Source organism: Hydractinia symbiolongicarpus, chromosome 4 (assembly GCF_029227915.1).
Source record: "Hydractinia symbiolongicarpus strain clone_291-10 chromosome 4, HSymV2.1, whole genome shotgun sequence".
NCBI classification, from domain to species: domain Eukaryota; kingdom Metazoa; phylum Cnidaria; class Hydrozoa; order Anthoathecata; family Hydractiniidae; genus Hydractinia; species Hydractinia symbiolongicarpus.
In genome coordinates, this window is record NC_079878.1 from 25012041 (window position 1) to 25031115 (window position 19075).

General features: G+C 33.7%; 1 protein-coding gene across 1 annotated transcript in view; it reads left to right on the plus strand.

The window, feature by feature from the left end:
- The window catches only part of LOC130642005 (uncharacterized), a 32802-nt gene extending 15487 nt beyond the window's left edge, over positions 1-17315 (plus strand). Inside the window, exons 5-24 of the mRNA XM_057449071.1 lie at positions 278-316; positions 843-3221; positions 3464-3692; positions 3792-3927; positions 4045-4066; positions 4707-4871; positions 5794-5930; positions 7618-7765; positions 8228-8379; positions 8899-9315; positions 9674-9899; positions 11155-11348; positions 11569-11894; positions 12292-12419; positions 12552-12710; positions 13805-13954; positions 14557-14675; positions 15398-15456; positions 15780-15876; positions 16489-17315. Coding sequence (XP_057305054.1) covers positions 278-316; positions 843-3221; positions 3464-3692; positions 3792-3927; positions 4045-4066; positions 4707-4871; positions 5794-5930; positions 7618-7765; positions 8228-8379; positions 8899-9315; positions 9674-9899; positions 11155-11348; positions 11569-11894; positions 12292-12419; positions 12552-12710; positions 13805-13954; positions 14557-14675; positions 15398-15456; positions 15780-15876; positions 16489-16575 — 5369 coding nt within the window. The 3' untranslated portion in view covers positions 16576-17315. The remainder of the gene's footprint in view (positions 1-277; positions 317-842; positions 3222-3463; positions 3693-3791; positions 3928-4044; positions 4067-4706; positions 4872-5793; positions 5931-7617; positions 7766-8227; positions 8380-8898; positions 9316-9673; positions 9900-11154; positions 11349-11568; positions 11895-12291; positions 12420-12551; positions 12711-13804; positions 13955-14556; positions 14676-15397; positions 15457-15779; positions 15877-16488) is intronic.
- Positions 17316-19075: the final 1760 nt, after the last annotated feature.

The following is a 19075-nucleotide window of genomic DNA, read 5'->3' on the forward strand; positions in this document are numbered from 1 at the left end:
CAATATGATAGATATCCATTCTGTCAATCTGTTAATACATTTCTGTGGAATAAAAGAGAGAAAAAATAGTCTCTCTAAATTATTTTACTATACTTGAATTCAATTTCAAATACACCTTACGAAAAAATAGTATCAATTTTAATGTTATGGTAGTTTTATTAAAAAATGTCTGTGGTAGCCATATGTGAATGCTTTCATAATAAGATTGGTGTCCTTCATTTATTTTTTAATGAAAGAAATATATATTATTGCCATTCGTGTAATTCTGTTTTTGTAGAAAGTGAAGATAAAAGGAAATCACCTACTGAACAGCCAGGTATTATCATGCTTAAGCGATTCATGATTCTGTTGATGTCATGTTTTAATGTTTTATGAAATTTTGTGTTTGTGCTCTAAGTACACGCATAAACTATACCAGCTGTACTTAATGTATTTGATCAGTACAAATGCATGATTTACTTTATGATTTCTTAATCAATCAATCAATCAATCAATCAATCAATCAATCAATCAGTATATCAATAAAAATCTTATTAAACTTTGCTAATGTTATATTTCAAGCTGCAAGAATGAATTACAGTATTTGTTTTGTACATTTTATTTCAAGCATGTGGAAAATAAGATGATTGTTGTGGATAGGCTAAACTCAAAAAAATTTGTTGTTAAGAAAAAAAATATCAATTTTATTTATTTTGCATGTAGTAACTGTGTAATACTAAATACTACATATAAGGTACTAGAGGTGTACCTTAATCAACCATATACATTATTGTGTATGTTAGTTTAAGTCTGTGTGTTTTACATTGCCTTGCTTGTAATTTCATTTTGTTTGTTTTACTTAGCTCGAAATTTTCAAGAAGATCATGTTGCTGATGATATAGGTAGAAATTGCAATGGTGAAGACGACAGAGGTGACTCCAGTATCCAGCCTGGTGGAAAACATGGTGGTTTTTCAATTTTTTCTCTTCATAAGAAAAAAAGCCAAGAGCCAATTTCACCACAAAGCCCAAAGTTAGAAAGACATCGCAAGCAGTCCCTGTCATCATATTTCAGTTTCAAAAAAGACAAAAACAAAAACAAAGACTCACCACCTACATCGCCAAAGCTTAATAAATCAAAAAGTGTTGACCAGGGTGATTCTTTGGGTGAAACACCCTTATCACCATCCCATAACAAAGACCGTAGAGGATCGGGATTATTAAAATTATTTCACAAAAAGTCGCATAGTCCTCATGGAGAATCTTCTAGCAGTGCCATTCAAGTGATTGAAGAAACATCTACTGAAAATGAGACTAGTAAAGCTAAAAGTGAAGGTGAAGTTGCAATCCGAAAAACAGAGAAAATTGTTAAAGCTCCATCTGTTATCAAAACTTCTAGTACTGTCCAAATAAAGGCAAAACAGCCTGATGAAAACACAAAGAAAAAAACAATAATACGGGTCACAGCAAGAAGAACTCAAAGTGACTTAACCAATTCTTGGGGAAAATCAGATAGGGGAAATTCTGTAAGGACTCAAAGTTTAAATGAAGAACCCAAAAGTAAACCTTTAAATATTAAAATTAGTAATAATATGAGCAAAAACGAGGAAGAACTTGTAAAATCAGAAGATTTTACTCATATTGAAGTCGAAAGTAAGAAAGGCCTTGAACATGAAATTCCAGATTTTTTGTCACCTGAAGATAAGTTAAATGTTAATAATCCTGCTGATGTAGAAAAACTAAATGGTCATGAAAAAAAATATGTAGATGGAGACTCTAAATTAAAATGCCATTCTACTACAAATAATAACGCAGACAATGGGCTTCCTTCTGAGCTTTTTGCCGCTGAAAAAACTCTAAAAAATACTCCTTTGTCATCTTTAAATGTACCAGGTGTTAATGATATGGGAAGCACTGATTCGTTATACGATAGTGATATCGGATCAAAAAATCGTAGTCGAAATAAGGAAAGAATAAGAAATCGCAAAGCAGCTCGAAAAGAAGCCTTAGAAAGGCACAAATCTCTTCCGGTCGGTTTTGGGGATGTTGAAATTGATTTTTCAAAAGCAAACGGAGTTGTTGAAAAACCTGAGAATGAAAATAATAACCAAGCTATTGCGCCCAACACAGCACAAGCTCCCAAAGTTAGGAAGAAACACAAAGCACGAAGAGCAAATACAGAGTTTATTATGAATGTACCACACATGGATCAGGAAGGTTCGTCTATGCAGTCTCGAGATGATGGTATTGTCATGAGACGAAATAACAAGCGTAACCAACGACGTGCTGACCGTCCAAGGACATTAACTGCTGGTATTGATCCTGATTTGATATTTAATCAAAAAGAGGATATTGATGTTGGTGAAGAGAAAAAATCAGGTGTTGTTAATGAGAATCTAAGCTTTGCAGAAGTTAAAAAGAAATTACTAGAAGGTCTCACAGATGATAAAAAGGTACCAGAAAAAGTATCTGGAAAAGAGAGGCAAAAGATTAGGAGAACAAAATCTACAAAACGTTACAAGACGATTACTGAAGGTATTGCACCAAGGGATTTGGAATTAGCAAAACAAGCTATGGAAGCTCAACATGGTGAAAACGGGACTAAAAATACAATAGATAAAGATACTTTAGCACAAATCACTGCTGCATTAACTTCAACTAATGACAAACGTAAAAGTTTTATAGTCGAGAGCCGTCCACCCAGCAGGTATCAATCACTTGAGAATTTGCATAAATCAGATGAAAATTTAAATACAAAGACAGATACCGCAGCTGTTATTCCACCACCCCGGGCATTGCAACGTACTAAAAGTATGACAACAATGCATTTACAATTGGATCATGATGAGGATGAGGACGAAATAGAAATCAAACCTTTATCAGAGCTGAAGAATAGATTTTTGCAAGCTATGGAGGACACAAAACAAAAGCATTTAAATAAAAAAACTCCGATAGAAATAAAACGTAGAAATAAAACAAGAAGTCGCAAGGACAGACCTCACACTATATGTGGGTTGGATGATATTACCATGGAACAACTAAAAAATGAAATTAGTGACACACCAGAAAATACTTTCAAGAAGAATCAAGAAGAAAAGCAACAAGTAGAAACCAAGGAGAAGGAAGAAAGTGAGATAAATGTAGGCAAACCACAAAAAAGAGAAAAGAAGAAGTATCAAAGAGCAACTAGCCAAAAATTATTTGATGACCTGTTTGATGATATTGATGATATTTTAGATAATGGTAAGTTATTTACAATTTCAACCCTTTAAGCTACTAAACATCTTTTATTTGACAATTTCTTGTTATTTAAAAACACCTAAGTTCTCATTATCTTCATGTAAAATTTTCTGAAAAACTTTGTATTTAAGATATCATTATCACTATAAAATTTATCTTTAATAATCAAGTGAAGTGCATTTTATTTATTTTAATTTAGAAGCAAGTTAAGTTGTTGTAATATACCTGTCGACTTATTTTTTTAGGAATATCTGAATCTGATCTTGCTGATGTGCTTGGATGCAACCCCTCTTTGCATCAAGACAGTACACCAGTTGATTTTGATGTTGGAAACGAGACTACAAATACTGTTACTAGGCAAGAAGAGACTAAAGAAGAAGTTCCTAAGGAGGTTCTTCCTGAGAAAGAAATTATTCCAAATGGCCCACAAGTACCATTGTCTGATTTGGATTTTATATCAAGCCAGACAAAACAGTAAGTCATGCTTGATTGTTACATATTATTGTAAATTTGTTTTCCTTTTACTGTAATCGTGAAAGCATGTTTTAATCTCCTGCGCAATTTTGTTTTCAGACTTTCGTCTAACATTGCCTCTAATAAAAGAAGCTTGAGACCACAACGTAAACATCGAAGTGCAGTTAACCCTGTAAAAACATTGCAGCAAAGGGAAGATCTTATTGACGAAACTGAAGTATCTAACAGACCAAAGGTGCAGAAATTTGTACACATCAGAAATTTCTATTTTAATTTTAGTCCCGTTTGAATTCTTTTTTAATCCTGCATTTAAAATTTCCATACGCTTGTTACTTTATTCATTTTTTTATAGGCTGCTGAACATAAAGGTTCACGTAAGTACAGTAATACTCTATAGAGTGCTGATTAATTCCTTGTCAAGCTTTGAAGTTTTCTCACTTCCCACCCTTCCCCATTTAGAAAATATTTAATTCATTTCAATCACCCGTGAACATCCAAACAATCCACCCCTGTTAGTATTTAATTGAAACAGCATATTAGGATACAAGTAGGAATGTCAAACAGAGAATCATGAACACATGATGCTTGATGTTGCTCTGGGCTGGCATGTTATTGAATGAACAAATAATGCAGTTTATGAAAGCAGGCACAGAAGTATCCATGTTTCCTATTTCTCCCCATTCTTCCCACCTCCCTGTTTTTTTGGTGATCTATACTAGAATTAAGTGTTGATTTTATTTAACAGTTTTACAACATTTGGGTCCGAAATAGCTTTACTATTTGTAAAGAAGTTTAGATTTTCTTCTTTTTCAAAGTTTTTTGTTATGAGTTGTGTTGCGATTGTGTTAGTCTGGATATACAATAAAATAGTCAATATTATTTTAAGAAAAATATTTTATTAGGGGGAAATTTTACGATAATGCAAAAGCGAATCTTGTTAGCATTATTACTTTTATTATCATTCCAATTTGGTGTTGCATACTGTATTGATATCCCTTTAAATGATGTTTGTAGTGCAAAGAAATGATCTCGCAGAAGAAGCAATCAGCGCACTACGTGCCACAGTGGATTTTTCAAAAACGAAACTTCGTAAAGTGGAAGTGGGTAAAAAAGCGTCTGATATACTGGCAGAGAATTTCCATCCAAGTGAAGTGAAGAATCTTCTTTTACAAGTAAAAGGTATGTTTTATTTGCCAGTTTTAAAACTTGTATTACTTTTGTATGTATGTAGATATTGATTTTGTTGTTATTTCATTTTGTAGAACAAAATGAACAACTAAATATACAAACTAAAATTAATAATTAGAAATGTATCCACAGATTCCGACCTTAGGGAATTTAATTTGCGCAAGAACTAATTTTGCGAGAACTAGTTTTTGCGAGAACTAGTTTTCGCGAGAATTAGTTTTGCGAGAACTAGTTTTTGCGAGAACTAATTTTTGCAAGAAATAGTTTTCGCGAGAACTAGTTTTCGCGAGAACTAGTTTTCGTGAGAACTAATTTTGCGAGAACTAATTTTTGCAAGAACTAGTTTTCGCGAGAACTAGTTTTCGCGAAAACTAGTTTTCGCGAGAATTAGTTTTGCGAGAACTAGTTTTTGCGAGAACTAATTTTTGCAAGAAATAGTTTTCGCGAGAACTAGTTTTCGCGAGAACTAGTTTTCGCGAGAACTAATTTTGCGAGAACTAGTTTTTGCAAGAACTAGTTTTTGCGAGAACTAATTCTTGAGAGAACCAATTTTCGCGAGAAATTTGTTGCACATAAAATAAAATTTTGCGAAAAAATGAGTTTGATGACATTTTTGATTCTCACTTGTACCGTGTTTCAAGGGCTTTTTTAGCACAGACATAAAATAAAGACTGCTGAAATCACATATATATTTATGTAGTTCTAAGTAAATCGAAGAAAAAAAATTTAGCGTAAATCGTTTTCGAAATAAAAAAAAAATCAAAATTAATCTTTCGCTAATTTCGTGAATAGCGAGTTTTCCAATATTTTTCACAGAAACTAATTTTCGCAAAATTGACAAAAAAACTCGCGAATTTTGCGAAAATTAACTCTCTTTAGGTACTACAACAAAGAATATTCAATTCTTTTTTAGGACGAAAGAAGTGTCAAACAACTGTTGTTGAATACAAACCTGAATCGTTGAATTCAAATGATTGCTTTGTTGTTGTCACACCAAAAGATCTAATTTGCTGGACTGGTGCCCAATCTAATGTAATTGAGAGAGCTAAGGTATAAAATTCCCAGGAGTCCTTTTTTTTCTAGAGATTTAATTAGATTTAAGAAAATCGTTTCATTAAAACCTATTCCTCTCTCTGTATGTATCTCTATATTCCTAACTTACAAATTATAAGTCGCTAACTGATAAATAATAGCAAAAGATTCCGTCAAATTAATGATATGGCAGTGGAATTACCAAACTCTAAGTGTGAGAAAATAACAATAAAGAAGTATATTTAAATATTGAAAAAGTTAACTAAAAATTAAGAGCACAACCACATAACGTTATGACTTTAAAACTTGTTCTACTTTCTTTTTCTTTTTTCTACCTGTTTCTACCTGAAACTATATCCTATAGTCCACCTGACACACAAGATAAACCTTCAGTAACTCTGTTGTGTTTTTGCAATGTCAGATCTATAGGTTACGTTTTAGTCAGCTTATCAGAAGACAATATCTTAACCCTATTCGGTCAGGGCGGATTCCGCCCCCCCTGACGGTTTTTTTTAATAACTCCTGATTGCTTTCTTATATGGCTATGATACTTACTGAGTTTCAACATTTATCTATTAGACACCTGCATGTTAAATTTGTAGGTCCCATACCTTTCAGAAGCTTTGATATTGGCCATTACTTGAAACTACCCCTAAAATCTCTATGAAATCCTTATAATGGGGAAAATATAATAACTCCTGTTAGGATTATCCTTAGAGCTTAAAACTTGCAACACAACTTTGTTTCATCAAGAAGAATCATTTTGAATAATTTTGACACGTGACTAATCCGATTTCCCGATTGTGTCGGATTTTACCCGAAAAACGAAAAAAAACGGATTTTCGGGCAATTTTTGGCAATTTTTTATCCGATCCATGTAAAAACCGGAAGATATGTCAATACAATTTTACTTAGCTTTCAGAAACTTCAAACAGAATGTAAAAATTCGCTCTAGAACAAAAGTAATTATATTTTAAGCAGATAGTGGCATTTTTAACAATTTTTAGGCTTCTGATGAGGTCACAGAAAATGTGCTGACGCAAGCAAAAATTTATTGCCGCCATTTTGTTCCTTTTATGACGTACTATAAGTGTGCCAAGTTTGATTCAATTTGAACAATCCTATGAAAAGTTATTGAGGGGGGGGGGGGCGGAATCCGCCCCCCCGGTCATAGTATGTTCGAAAAACCCCGGACCGGATAGGGTTAAACATTGGTTTAAAACTTGGTTACTTATAAGCCCTCAAGAAAAAATCTAGTTTGGGAGAGCAAGAATGTTTCGACAACCTCGTTTTTTAAATCCCCCCTCCCCTGACTGCCTTATTTGTATAATTCTTAAACAGCTTAAAACCACAATTGGCTGAACTTTAAAGTTAATATTTATAAGTTAAATTTATGAGTAACAAGTTTGCATGCGTTTGCAAAAATACAGGAAGATTGATAAAAAAGTTTGCTTAACACAGTCGCTGTCGTTTTTAACCAATAACGTATATATAGTAAATATAGTTTTGTTGTTTTTGCACTATCCCGCCAAACACTGATGTTACTGCTACAAAGTTATGAATCAGATTATCGCTGGCTATTGCTAGTTATCATTCAGTGAGAACAAGCGTTTAACATATTACCTAAAAACTGTAAACTCTAAAGGACTTATAAACACATAATCAAGAGTTATTTTTCAGGGGTTATCTAGTTCTTCTTTTGTAGGCTGCTGAGGTAGCTTCACGGATTAATCAGAAGAAAGAGATTGGTTGTAAGGCATCTGAAGTGTCGTATGTTGATCAAGGTAGCTCCATTGACGGTAGAGTGTTGCGTGCCCTTGGTGGAACTGCTTCATCAACTGTGAATTTGAAACGTATGTTGGTATTGATTTTACAGATTGTAGTAATTTTTTTAAGAGCCTTAAAATAAAAATAAACGTGGAAAAGTCTTCAAAAAGGTATTGACAATTTACCGGGAGAATAGTCTGGTTCACCATTACAAAAGGCATTTTATGTCATGCTGCAATACACGAAAAGGTGTTTGTTTTAAAACAACAGCAGACATATTTTTTGATTAAAAAGATTTGATTTCAGCCTCAAATTTTAGAGGAGTTCACTTTTACAACTTGTATTTTATTCTCTTTAATGTTATTTCTTATTTAAAAGAATACATTTTCATTCTTTTAAAGAATTGCTTGTTATCTAGATTTCACAAATCTCAGCATTAGACCAGTTAATCCAACTAAATTTTATCTTCCAGCTAAAGTAATTTCCACTAAATGTCCTGCAATATCATTGTCGATATCAACACATAACACTTCTTCTTTACACTTCAGGCACTGCAATTAACGATGAAGACTTTGAGAAAACTATGATATCTGCCTACATGACATACATTGTATGTGAAGTTAACGAAACACCAGAACTCATTCCGCTGGATTCACAATGCCACAGGATGCCTAGCAAGGAAATTTTACAAACAGACTCTGTAAGGATTGTTGATTTGAAATATTTTGTTTATGTTACAAAAAAGGGCGATACATGGTTTATATATTTCAATTGTTTCTAAGTTTGACCTCCAAAGCCTGTTCATGATATCACCAGAATTACTTGTTGGCAAACAAGAAGGAAACTTAAAAAATAAACAAAAGCAAAAACTAGAAAATATTTCTCGAAAATTTAGTCGATGTTTACATTTTTAGCGTTTTTTGAAAGAGCATGTCGTTATAAGTTGTATTAATTATAATTACCTGACTAATACAAAAACCATAACTGATATGGAAAGCCATTATTAAATTTTTCCTACAAACACGTAAACAAATAGAAAACAAATTTCCATAGCACACAAAAACATGTAAAAGCTCACCTAAAACCATCTGTTCGTATAAATTCACAAGTTGGTCTGTAATTTTGAGCTCTAGCTTTGTATTTTAAAGTATAACATTAAAACTGGTCAGTACCCGATTGATTGCACCTTGTCCTTTTTTACCGTATTCATTTCTTCTAGACTTTTGTCTTTGACTTCATAACGGAGGTTTATGTGTGGCTTGGTCGTCAAACTGGTTCCCAACAAAGAAAACTTGTTCAAGAGCTAGCTGCTGAGAAATTTAAAGAAGGATACTACAAACTCATTCTCGAATCAAATCATTTACACGCAGTGCATGCTAGCCATCTAGGTTCGTCGCGAAAGATCTCCATTACTGCAACAACAGCTCATCACCGACGTGGAAGTAAGCCACACCGGCGTGCCAGTATTCAACAGGGGCGGCATCAAAAACGCGAAATGGTCCCAAGACCTAATCATTCGTTGCTCCTACAGTTATATGAAGGTTCCGAATGGGTTATATTTAAAGAAAAGTTTTGCGATTGGCCAGACGAGTCGCGTATTATTCGAATGAAGGGAGGCGCAGGGGGAGAAGCAAAGGTAAGGACTTGATGAAATTTACTGTCAATTGTGGCTTGTCCATTTTGTCATAAAATATCATATCTTTGGTGACTGGTTATCATTTCTTGTGCGCATGGCACATCATCAACCCACAGAGAGCTGTCTGTCCAGCCGGTATAACAACTGTCAAAGTTGTGCATATTGTTTCCTAGAAGGAGGAAGCTTATGCCTTTAATCAGATATCTCAGTGATGCCAAATACCGCGAAATTAAATGCCGCAAATTAAAATACATAAAACTGTCGGTTTTGAGAAAAAGTGGTGGTTGTCTTGTGGTTATGGAATTCTCTTCTTTAATTTTTATTTTGATTGATTTATCTCTCAAAACCTTATCTTTAGAACGTTTCCACGGATATTAACATCGAAGTAGTTGACGTCTCTTCTATGGTGACTGTACCCCCACTCTTTAAAATGGTGCTCGAGAATGTCGATGTAGGCCGTGGGCGTGGCATACCAAAGGGTATGGATGGGTATCACATCATTACTTTAGATGTTAAAACATGGCACGTTTGTGATAACAACAGCATTCTAATGCCAGATGCAAGTTTTGGACAGTTCCATTCAGGTATATTTATTTTCATGTTTTTTTAAGCACTAGGTTTACGCTGCAGGAATCAGCGTAAACCTTAAGCAACTTAAAAGCATCCCTTAACATCATTTAAAACTGCTTTAGATGATATGGAGGGTGCTTGGTTTCTTCACATTAAGTACTCTTAGAAACAATTTCAATTTCAACTATAATATTGTGACAAATCTGTGGCAAAACAAAAACAATCTTACCATTCTGCTATTTTAAAGGGCCGCTAAAACGTGTTAAGATATTGCCAATCAATATTGTAACCGTATGGAATAACACCTTGTAATTATTTCTGCATAAATTAAATGCAAAAAATCATATTCTTTGCAATGGCACCTTGTAAGTATTTCTGCATAAATTAAATGCAAAAATCGTATTCTTTGGAATGGTCCCTTGTAATTATTTCTGCATAAATTAATTGCAAAAAATCATATTCTTAGGAATGGCACCTTGTAATTATTTCTGCATAAATTAAATCCAAAAATCATATTCTTTAGAATGGCACCTTGTAATTATTTCTGCAATGATTAAATGCAAAAATTATATTCTTTGGAATGGCACCTTGTAATTATTTCTGCATAGATTAAATGCAAAAATCATATTCTTTGGAATAGCACCTTGTAATTATTTCTGCATAAATTAATTGCAAAAAATCATATTCTTTGCAATGGCACCTTGTAAGTATTTCTGCATAAATTAAATGCAAAAATCGTATTCTTTGAAATGGTCCCTTGTAATTATTTCTGCATAAGTTAATAAAAAATCATATTCTAGGAATGGCACCTTGTAATTATTTCTGCATAAATTAAATCCAAAAATCATATTCTTTGGAATGGCACCTTGTAATTATTTCTGCATAAATTAAATGCAAAAATCATATTCTTTGGAGTGGCACCTTGTAATTATTTCTGCAATGATTAAATGCAAAAATTACATTCTTTGGAATGGCACCTTTAATTATTTCTGCATAGATTAAATGCAAAAATCATATTCTTTGGAATGGCACCTTGTAATTATTTCTGCGTAGATCAAATGGAAGAATCATATTCTTTGAAGTGGCACCTTGTAATTATTTCTGCATAAATTGATTGCCAGAACTATAATAGCATCTTGCAATTGTTTTTATATCATGATATTTAGAGAACCACTTTCTCTATCAAAAAAAAAAATTCTTGCATTTTTTTCACATCTTTTGTATGGAATGAAGTTGTGTTCTCACATTGTATCATTTCACGTTATGTAGGTGAAGGATATGTAATTCGATGGCAGTACAGAGTGGTTAAAGTGCGTGCATTACGTAATTGCTCAGATATCATGAAAGCTGGTGGCATGGAAAGATGTTGCTATTTCTTCTGGCTGGGAAATGATTGCACGGTGAATGAAGAAGGAGCAACTGCGGTGATGACGCTCGAACTCGATAGTGAGAAGGGACCACAGGTGAGGAGAACATTTAGTTGCATTGGATAACCTGCACATTTTTTCAAAGAAATATATTTTTTCAATCACCCTATCCGCAATCTTTCATTTTTAATTATCTTAAAAATAAAATTAATAAAACCCGCTAAATCGATTTTGCCAAAATTCATGAAAAAGTTCAATAAAATATCTAACCTTGAGTGAACTGGAATTCTTTTCAACTTGCAAGAATTTTATTTAGATTCGTGTAGTGTTAGGCAAGGAGCCACCAGCTTTGTTGAATTTGTTTGATGGATGTATGGTGATTCACGCGGGGAAACGCCCAGCACAAGGTGTACGTGACCAGTTCACAGATCAATCAGTTATCAGATTGTACAGCGTGCGCAATGAAGGTGAATCTGAGGCTTGCTTGTTACAAGTTCCAGCAGTGTGCGAGTCATTAAGGTCGAGGTCGAGTTTCGTTTTGTTGTTGTGTAGTCAAGGTGAATTGTTTTTGTGGCATGGTTGTCGCTCGAACGAAGGTACAAGAAAGGCTGCGGAACACGCTGCGCAAATGTTGATACAAAAGTAAGTTTCTTTTGCTTACAATCGTTTAACGATTTTAAAACCATTCTAACTCATTCAGTGATCTGTATTGTAATACAGAACTTTCCATGTGTGAATAAAAGATGGTAGCTGCGAGTAAGCGGCTACCATCTTTTGAAATCCGTTGATTTTTAACTTATTAAATTATTTAAATTTTTCTCGACCTTTTTAAATATGATTTTATAAAAATTAAGCGATTCCATTGGCTTCCTTCTTTTCTTTTATTTCTGGTATAGCTTTATCGGCCCTTTTTTGTCGGCTTTAAATATTTGCCGGCTCTTTTTGACGTTAATTTTCGCTCTCAGAGATAACCGATAGCAAGAGTTGCACTCAGCTATTATTAACTGTGATACTTAAGTTATTCCGTTCCGTTTTATAGCCATCCTGAAGAGGCTTCGATCGGACAGAAAACTGAAATATTTTTAACCGAAGTTGAAGAAGGAGAAGAACCACAAGTATTTTGGATTGCACTTGGTGGTGAAGAAGATTACGGAAGTCTGCTAGATGGTTAGTTTGTACTTCTTTCTGTGCGTGTGGGCGGGTTTACCTGTTCTGTTGTGCCGCTGATTTATTGTCTTTTTGAGTGCATTTTATTGAAATTTACAAACAGCATTGTTACGTGTGAACTTCCATATTTAGATCCATCTGATGTCTCCGATTTGTCTCCTCGATTATTCCATCTTGAAAGTACAACAGGCACTTTCTTGTCACATGAAGTTCTATGTCCATCAAAGACACCCAGTTTCAATTGTCCCTTTCCTGTACTACAAGACGATATGTACAATGTTGAGCAACCTGGTAATTCCTTTACTTTAATTGATTTTCTCTGTCCGTCAGTAATCGGTCTAAAGATGATTAAGAGGGTTATTTAACTTCCAGTAACAAGGGAAAAGAAATAAAAGTTCATTTCAATAATATCGTATTGTGTATAACGCACATCAGACGTAAGATATAGAAAAGAATAATTTGTAGGTATAATAAAACAACGCAAAATATTTGTGATTTATGTGAGATAATATTTTATGATTGACCACACAACGTAAAATTTGTGACAATTAAATTTTTGCATTTATGTTTTTCTGGATTTTTTTATAAGCAATAATTTAACAAGTTTTCGTGAACTAATGAATTCGAATAACTTTTAATTCAAAATACTCCATGTACTCCAAAAAACAACATGTTGCCCAACATTTCAGCTAGTAAATCGGACCAACATGTTGGTACGGTTTGTTTTACCATATTTTTTTTAAACAACAAACGGCCAACATTTGTACATGTTCAGTCACTTGCTGTTTGTCTTTCTTTCGGTCATGACGTTCGAATTCTTAAAACATTCAAATTGTGCGTTCGAAGTTTCAAATGTTGGTCACAATGTTGGTGCCCAAAGAAAACCGCGCAACATGTGGTTTTAGCCATTTTTTGAAGACGGTGCTGGCCAAAATTTATTAAAAATGTAATAAATATTGGTTACTTTTTTGGCTTTTTTTTTCTTCTGTAACAAGTTGGTACCTAAAGCAAACCGGACAAACACCCGCTGACCAACATGCTGGGCAACATATTGATCAGCGTGTTGGTCAAAATGTTGGGCAACATGTTGCCCGGTTTGCGCCGGCCTTTATTGGTACCAACTGAGGGAAAAAACGGATTAACACAAAAAACATTTGCTGACATCAATTTAGGATAAATAGGAAAGTAAAGCGATTTTGCATTGAAAATTGAGTGGAGAGACAAAATTTTTTAAAGTAATAATAAAAAAGTTATTGCACTTTCCCAGTGGACTCTTGAAATAGTTGCTATGGCGGTCGCGATCGTTGCATGCCTGCATTCCAGTCTCAAGAATTGACATACTACTCAAACTTGTAGTAATTCCTTCTTAACTTCTTTTTACATAGCAATTTTTTTGTTGGACGCTGTCACTCATGTCTACTTGTGGTTTGGTTGGTGGCCGGATGAAGATGAAACAGACGCCATCATGTCTCGTAGGAGACGCTATGACGAAGAACGAAGAAAGGCAATGGAAAGTGCAGTTTTATATGCACAAGGTAAACGACTTGTCTTATGTACTAGCTTCCTAGAATAGAGCACATCATCCTGTGCGCAGTACAATTTTTTTTGGTCATTATACACTAGAAAGCCTACGAAACACACTTCTTGCTAGCTATTCTTATTGTTTTATACATGGTTGTATTTTTTCTCACCAAAGCTAGCTAAATCGTTTTAATACATATGTTTGACAATGTATTAATTTTTTTTTATATTTTAACTCTTAGTGGACCTCAAAGAAATAGATTTTTTATTTAGTTTTACGAGGCTTATAATGTGCTATTTTTGTAAACAAAGCTTAAACATTGCGTTAATAAGCGGGTAATAAAATTTTACGTCTCCTCTGAACTTGAACAAGTCCGCTTTATACAGTAAAAAATTACCTTGGACAAATTTAAAATACGTACTATTGAAAAGCAGTCTACTTCAAAATTAGATGTTCTTGTCCTGACTTATTTTGATCAGAATTGTGAATTGACAAAGAAATGACTGCTTTTCTAAACTGGGATATTTTTGCCCCAACACATAGCCGGAAAGTACGCGTCTATTATTTTCATATATTCTCCATTATTTTTATTTTTCTCATTTTTACCTTTTGTAGAGGTTGGTCGTCCTTTGGAAAGCCTTTACGCAGTATATGCAGGCCTGGAACCTGAATCGTTCATTGAGCTGTTCCCTTACTGGGTTGTGCAAGATGATATAACAGACCTCCAGCTGGACGTAAGTTTGCCTCCGAAGTCGATAGTTTAGTTTCATAAGTATTTTATGAGTATTTGATGAAATTCTGATTTTGAGATTGAATTTTCCACCATAAAATTTTACACTTGATATGACGTCAATGGTGTTGTTGGTTACATTAATACACGCCGAAATTTTTATATGTAATTTTTATGAAACAATAATGATAAAAATAAATGAAAAGGCCTTTGGAATCATTTAAAATAGGAAATCTTTAAATAAAGCTAGGGGATTCAGAGGCAATTTTAAGTTTTCGCTTGTAACAACGCTTTTTTGGTTTATATTTATTAAGTATCCTGTAATAGCGTATTATAAAAAATGAATGCATTTACATAAATTTTACCTTGAGAGTAATTAAGAATGGATGAATATGATATGGCCAGATCAAGGCAAACATAATGCCATTTTGCGAAGTTTAGGATATTTCGCGGATATTTCAAGATATTAAATTCGCGAAAATAAAATTCCCGTAAATATTTTTGACACAAAAAATACCTGATTTATGTCACTGCTAAATGCTAAAGCCATAGCAAAAAAAGCTCATTTTTAGAAATAATATGTTTTAAATGCCCCCTGCTTTCGTGGTTTACATCAGATCATTTTGTAAATATTAATTCCCACTAAAAAAACTTTGTTTGACTTGCAAAATAATTCCTGCGAAAATTATTAGCCCTTATATTTTAAAAAAGTAGCTTTAATTTCAGGAGGGAATCGAAGAAGATAAACTGTACAAAATCACTGAAGAATTAGCTATATTTACCAAGTAAGTGTCCGGCAGTTCTAACCATTAACTATAATGGTTAAATAACATGATGACTGTTGCTACGATACAAAATACATCTGCAGCATTTTTTGTGCAACATGACCCGTGCCCCTTTGTTGCGTAAAATTTCCCCCTTACTAGCTATATTTAATGCCTGCCTTTCTGTCTGCATGTCAAATATGGTAGCTCCGACGGGTGAATTCCCATGGATTTTGCAAGAAATTCTACGACTAGTTATAATTTTAGTGTCGTACAGCTGCATTTTTATGTGGACTAATCCTTAACCGTTACACTTTTTTAACTGTGTAATGTATTTTGTTCAGGGATTTCTATACAATCGAAGAGTTGAGAGCTAAACCTCCACCACAAGGTGTTGATCCAACGAAGTTAGAAAAATATTTGTCAGAGGAAGATTTTCTTGTATGTATACGTCTTCTATACTTTCCGTTTCGCAAATCTTAAACAGTGCACGTTATTTTTATAACCAACCGAGTTGCTAAGGACTCAGCCTCAAAGATGCACTAAGCAACTACAAAGAAACAGAGGGACTCGAGACAAAACATCAGATTTAAAACTCACTCAATATGTTCTCATTACTTAAATAATAACAGTAATAGGTATCCTGTAAGTTTTAGAGGTCTTAATCATCCTCCACTATTTCCTCATTCTCTTCATCTTTGTTTTCTTCGGAGTTATTTTCCAATTGAAAAGTTTCCAACTACGTAGCAACTGCGAGGCTCAAAATCTATAATCTCCTTAGCAACTCCAGGCTCAAAATCTAATATTTCCTTAAAAGCTCCAGGCTCAAATCTAATATGTCCTTAGCAACTCCAGGCTCAAATCTAATATCACCTTAGCAACACCAGGCTTAAAATCTAATAAATCTAGCTACTCCAGGCTTAAAATCTAATGTCTCCTTAGCAACCCCAGGCTGAAATGAAATATGGAGTTGTTTAACATGTAGTTAGTTTTAGGTTAAGAAGATGAAGTCACAAGTAAAATACTTTTTGTATCGTTGTTTATTTCTTGCAGGAGGTATTTCGTTTCCACAAGGAGACATTTTATAAATTACCAGTTTGGCAACAAACTAATTGGAAAAAGAAGGCAGGATTGTACTAAAAAGCATCCATGCTTTCAACGTGTCGGAAAAGCCAGAAGCTGTCTTCAAGGAAGCTTTTTTCAAGAAAGCTATCAAAAGTATGGTTTACAGCTGTGTAAAAATTTACTTAAATATTTTTTTAGCAATCAGTAGTAATCTCTATTTTCTACCTGCCTTGCCTCTTTCGTACAGAGCAAAAAACGGTGTCTGAAATACCCCTCGCTGCACAAACGGAAAATCAGACTTTTTAAGAATAATTTTGTTTTTTATATCTGAGACGCTTCGTATTTATCGTACCCTATTGACTCTTGCTGTGTTGGCCCTCGGTGAGGCTGGACCTAAGACCAACACTAGAGATTTAACTGTGGAAGCTTAAGAACATAACCGAAAAGGGGCCGGCGTAATAATGTCTAAAAGGACGTGTGAAGAACGTGCAGTGCTAACCAGTATTTCCTTTATTTTTGCATATGTTGATTTTTTATGATTTCTATAATGTGTAATCTAAATTTTAAATTTTAAATGTTTTTGTTTTCTGTTTTCATATATGTATATAGCTCAATTTTAAAGTATTTTTAATTATTATAGCGCTCCATTTCAATGGTAGAGCTGTTGATATTGTTTTTTGTAAATAGCTATATATTATATATATATGGATATTAGTTTTATTATTAAACACGAAATCACTTACTTGCGGTTCTTTTTAATTTAATGCAACCTTGTAAAATTTATAGACTGAAGAAACAGCAAACGCAGAACCTCATTTTTTGATGTTTTTATCCTTTTGCATTGCATGTAAATGCGGTCAGTAGGGCTGTTAATGCGTGTACCCAAAGGGTCATTTAATTTCTCGTTGATAGAACTTGGTTTTGGCACAGAAAATGTCAATATCCTTATCTATTTAACAATTAGCTCACCTTAGTGCTTCCAATTTTGAATTTCCATTCGGGTGAAATGGAATTTTGGAATTTTGGATTTTTTTCAATTTTGGATTTTCAATTTTTCATATTTGAATTTTGGATTTTCATTTTTATTTTCAAATTTTAATTTTTTAATTTTGGATTTTAGATCTTGAAATAAGGATTTCTTCAATTTAATGTTTCAATTTTGGGAGTTTTATTTTTTTCAATTTCACACGTTACGCAGGTCACCTGTTTAGTTTTCCGACATTTTTTTGTCTAGTCACCACAAAGGAGGGTGTTGCGCATGTTAGTTCATTCGCTAATGCACAGAAAACAGTCCGTAACCTTATTCGCGAGTTCGTCTTTTTTTACTCGTTTCTCTACTATTTGATACACAATGAAAAAAGTATCAATGGAATATTTATCGCAACTTTTAAATAATAAAAAAACACGCAAAGAGATAGTGATATTTTAATATAAGTCCATGTACGCTGGAGTAAAAGGGTTAAGCGAAAAATCAGTGAAGAGATTTTGCAGTAAACATAACATGACTTCGCGGAAGTCACAAGAAGAGATAAACAGATTGACAGCATCAGCGAGGTATATATAAATGTTCTTATCTTGTTTTATTTAAATTTGATAAACATATAAGAGATAAATAGATTTTCAAATTTTCAAGGTTGGACCCACGTAAGAACGAAAAATGATGACAGGCTACATAAGACAAAAACACAATGTGAATGTTAGTCAAAAACGTGTTGCCAAAGCATTGACAATTGTCTCACCAACAAATCAAGAAAGTAGGAGGACCGAGCGGTTGCTGAATACAGTCCCATATCAGGCGGATTACTTTGGTCATAATCTACATATTGACCAGCAGAACGAAAAGTTGGCAATTTTTGGAGTAACTCATGTTGTAGCTATAGATGGACATATATGACATATAGGTGGTATGTTAGGGCAGGACCAACAAGGGCAATTAAAAACAACGTTAAAATACATGGAAATATATACAGGTGAGAATTTCTTATCGTCAATCACATTTAAATGTTTCGTGAATAAATTTAAATGTAGTTTTTAGGCATATATTCCAACAATGCGTTATTTCTTTTCGTCAGAAAAACCTTGGTAACATACGGAATACCTGATCAACTGCGAGTTGATTGCGGTAGGGTGGAGGGGCTAAATTATATTCAGTATTAAAGGAGGCCCAACCATTTTTAAGCTTTCGGTCTCCTAGATTGGCTAAAGCATACTTTAATTCTCGAAATATTACGCTCGAAAGCGTTCACGAAATGCAGGAGATTATATATAGAAATATAGAAATGCCATACTTTATGTAAGATATATTTTCAAAATAAGCAATATCAAAGCAAAATAGAGATAATCCAGAGAAAGGCTATAGTATATGACAACTACCAGTCCTACTTTGTAAATTTTCCGAATACTCGCTTTCTGTTGTCGTCCGATTAAACAAATGCGTTGGCAATTTTGATCAGGTCTAGTTTGTCAGTCCTATCGTTTTGGAAATTGAGAATCGAGATGGAGTTGAAACGAGCCGGAAGCATTGTTGATCTCAGAGCATATGTAAATATTGATCAATTAATAATTGATTAAAACA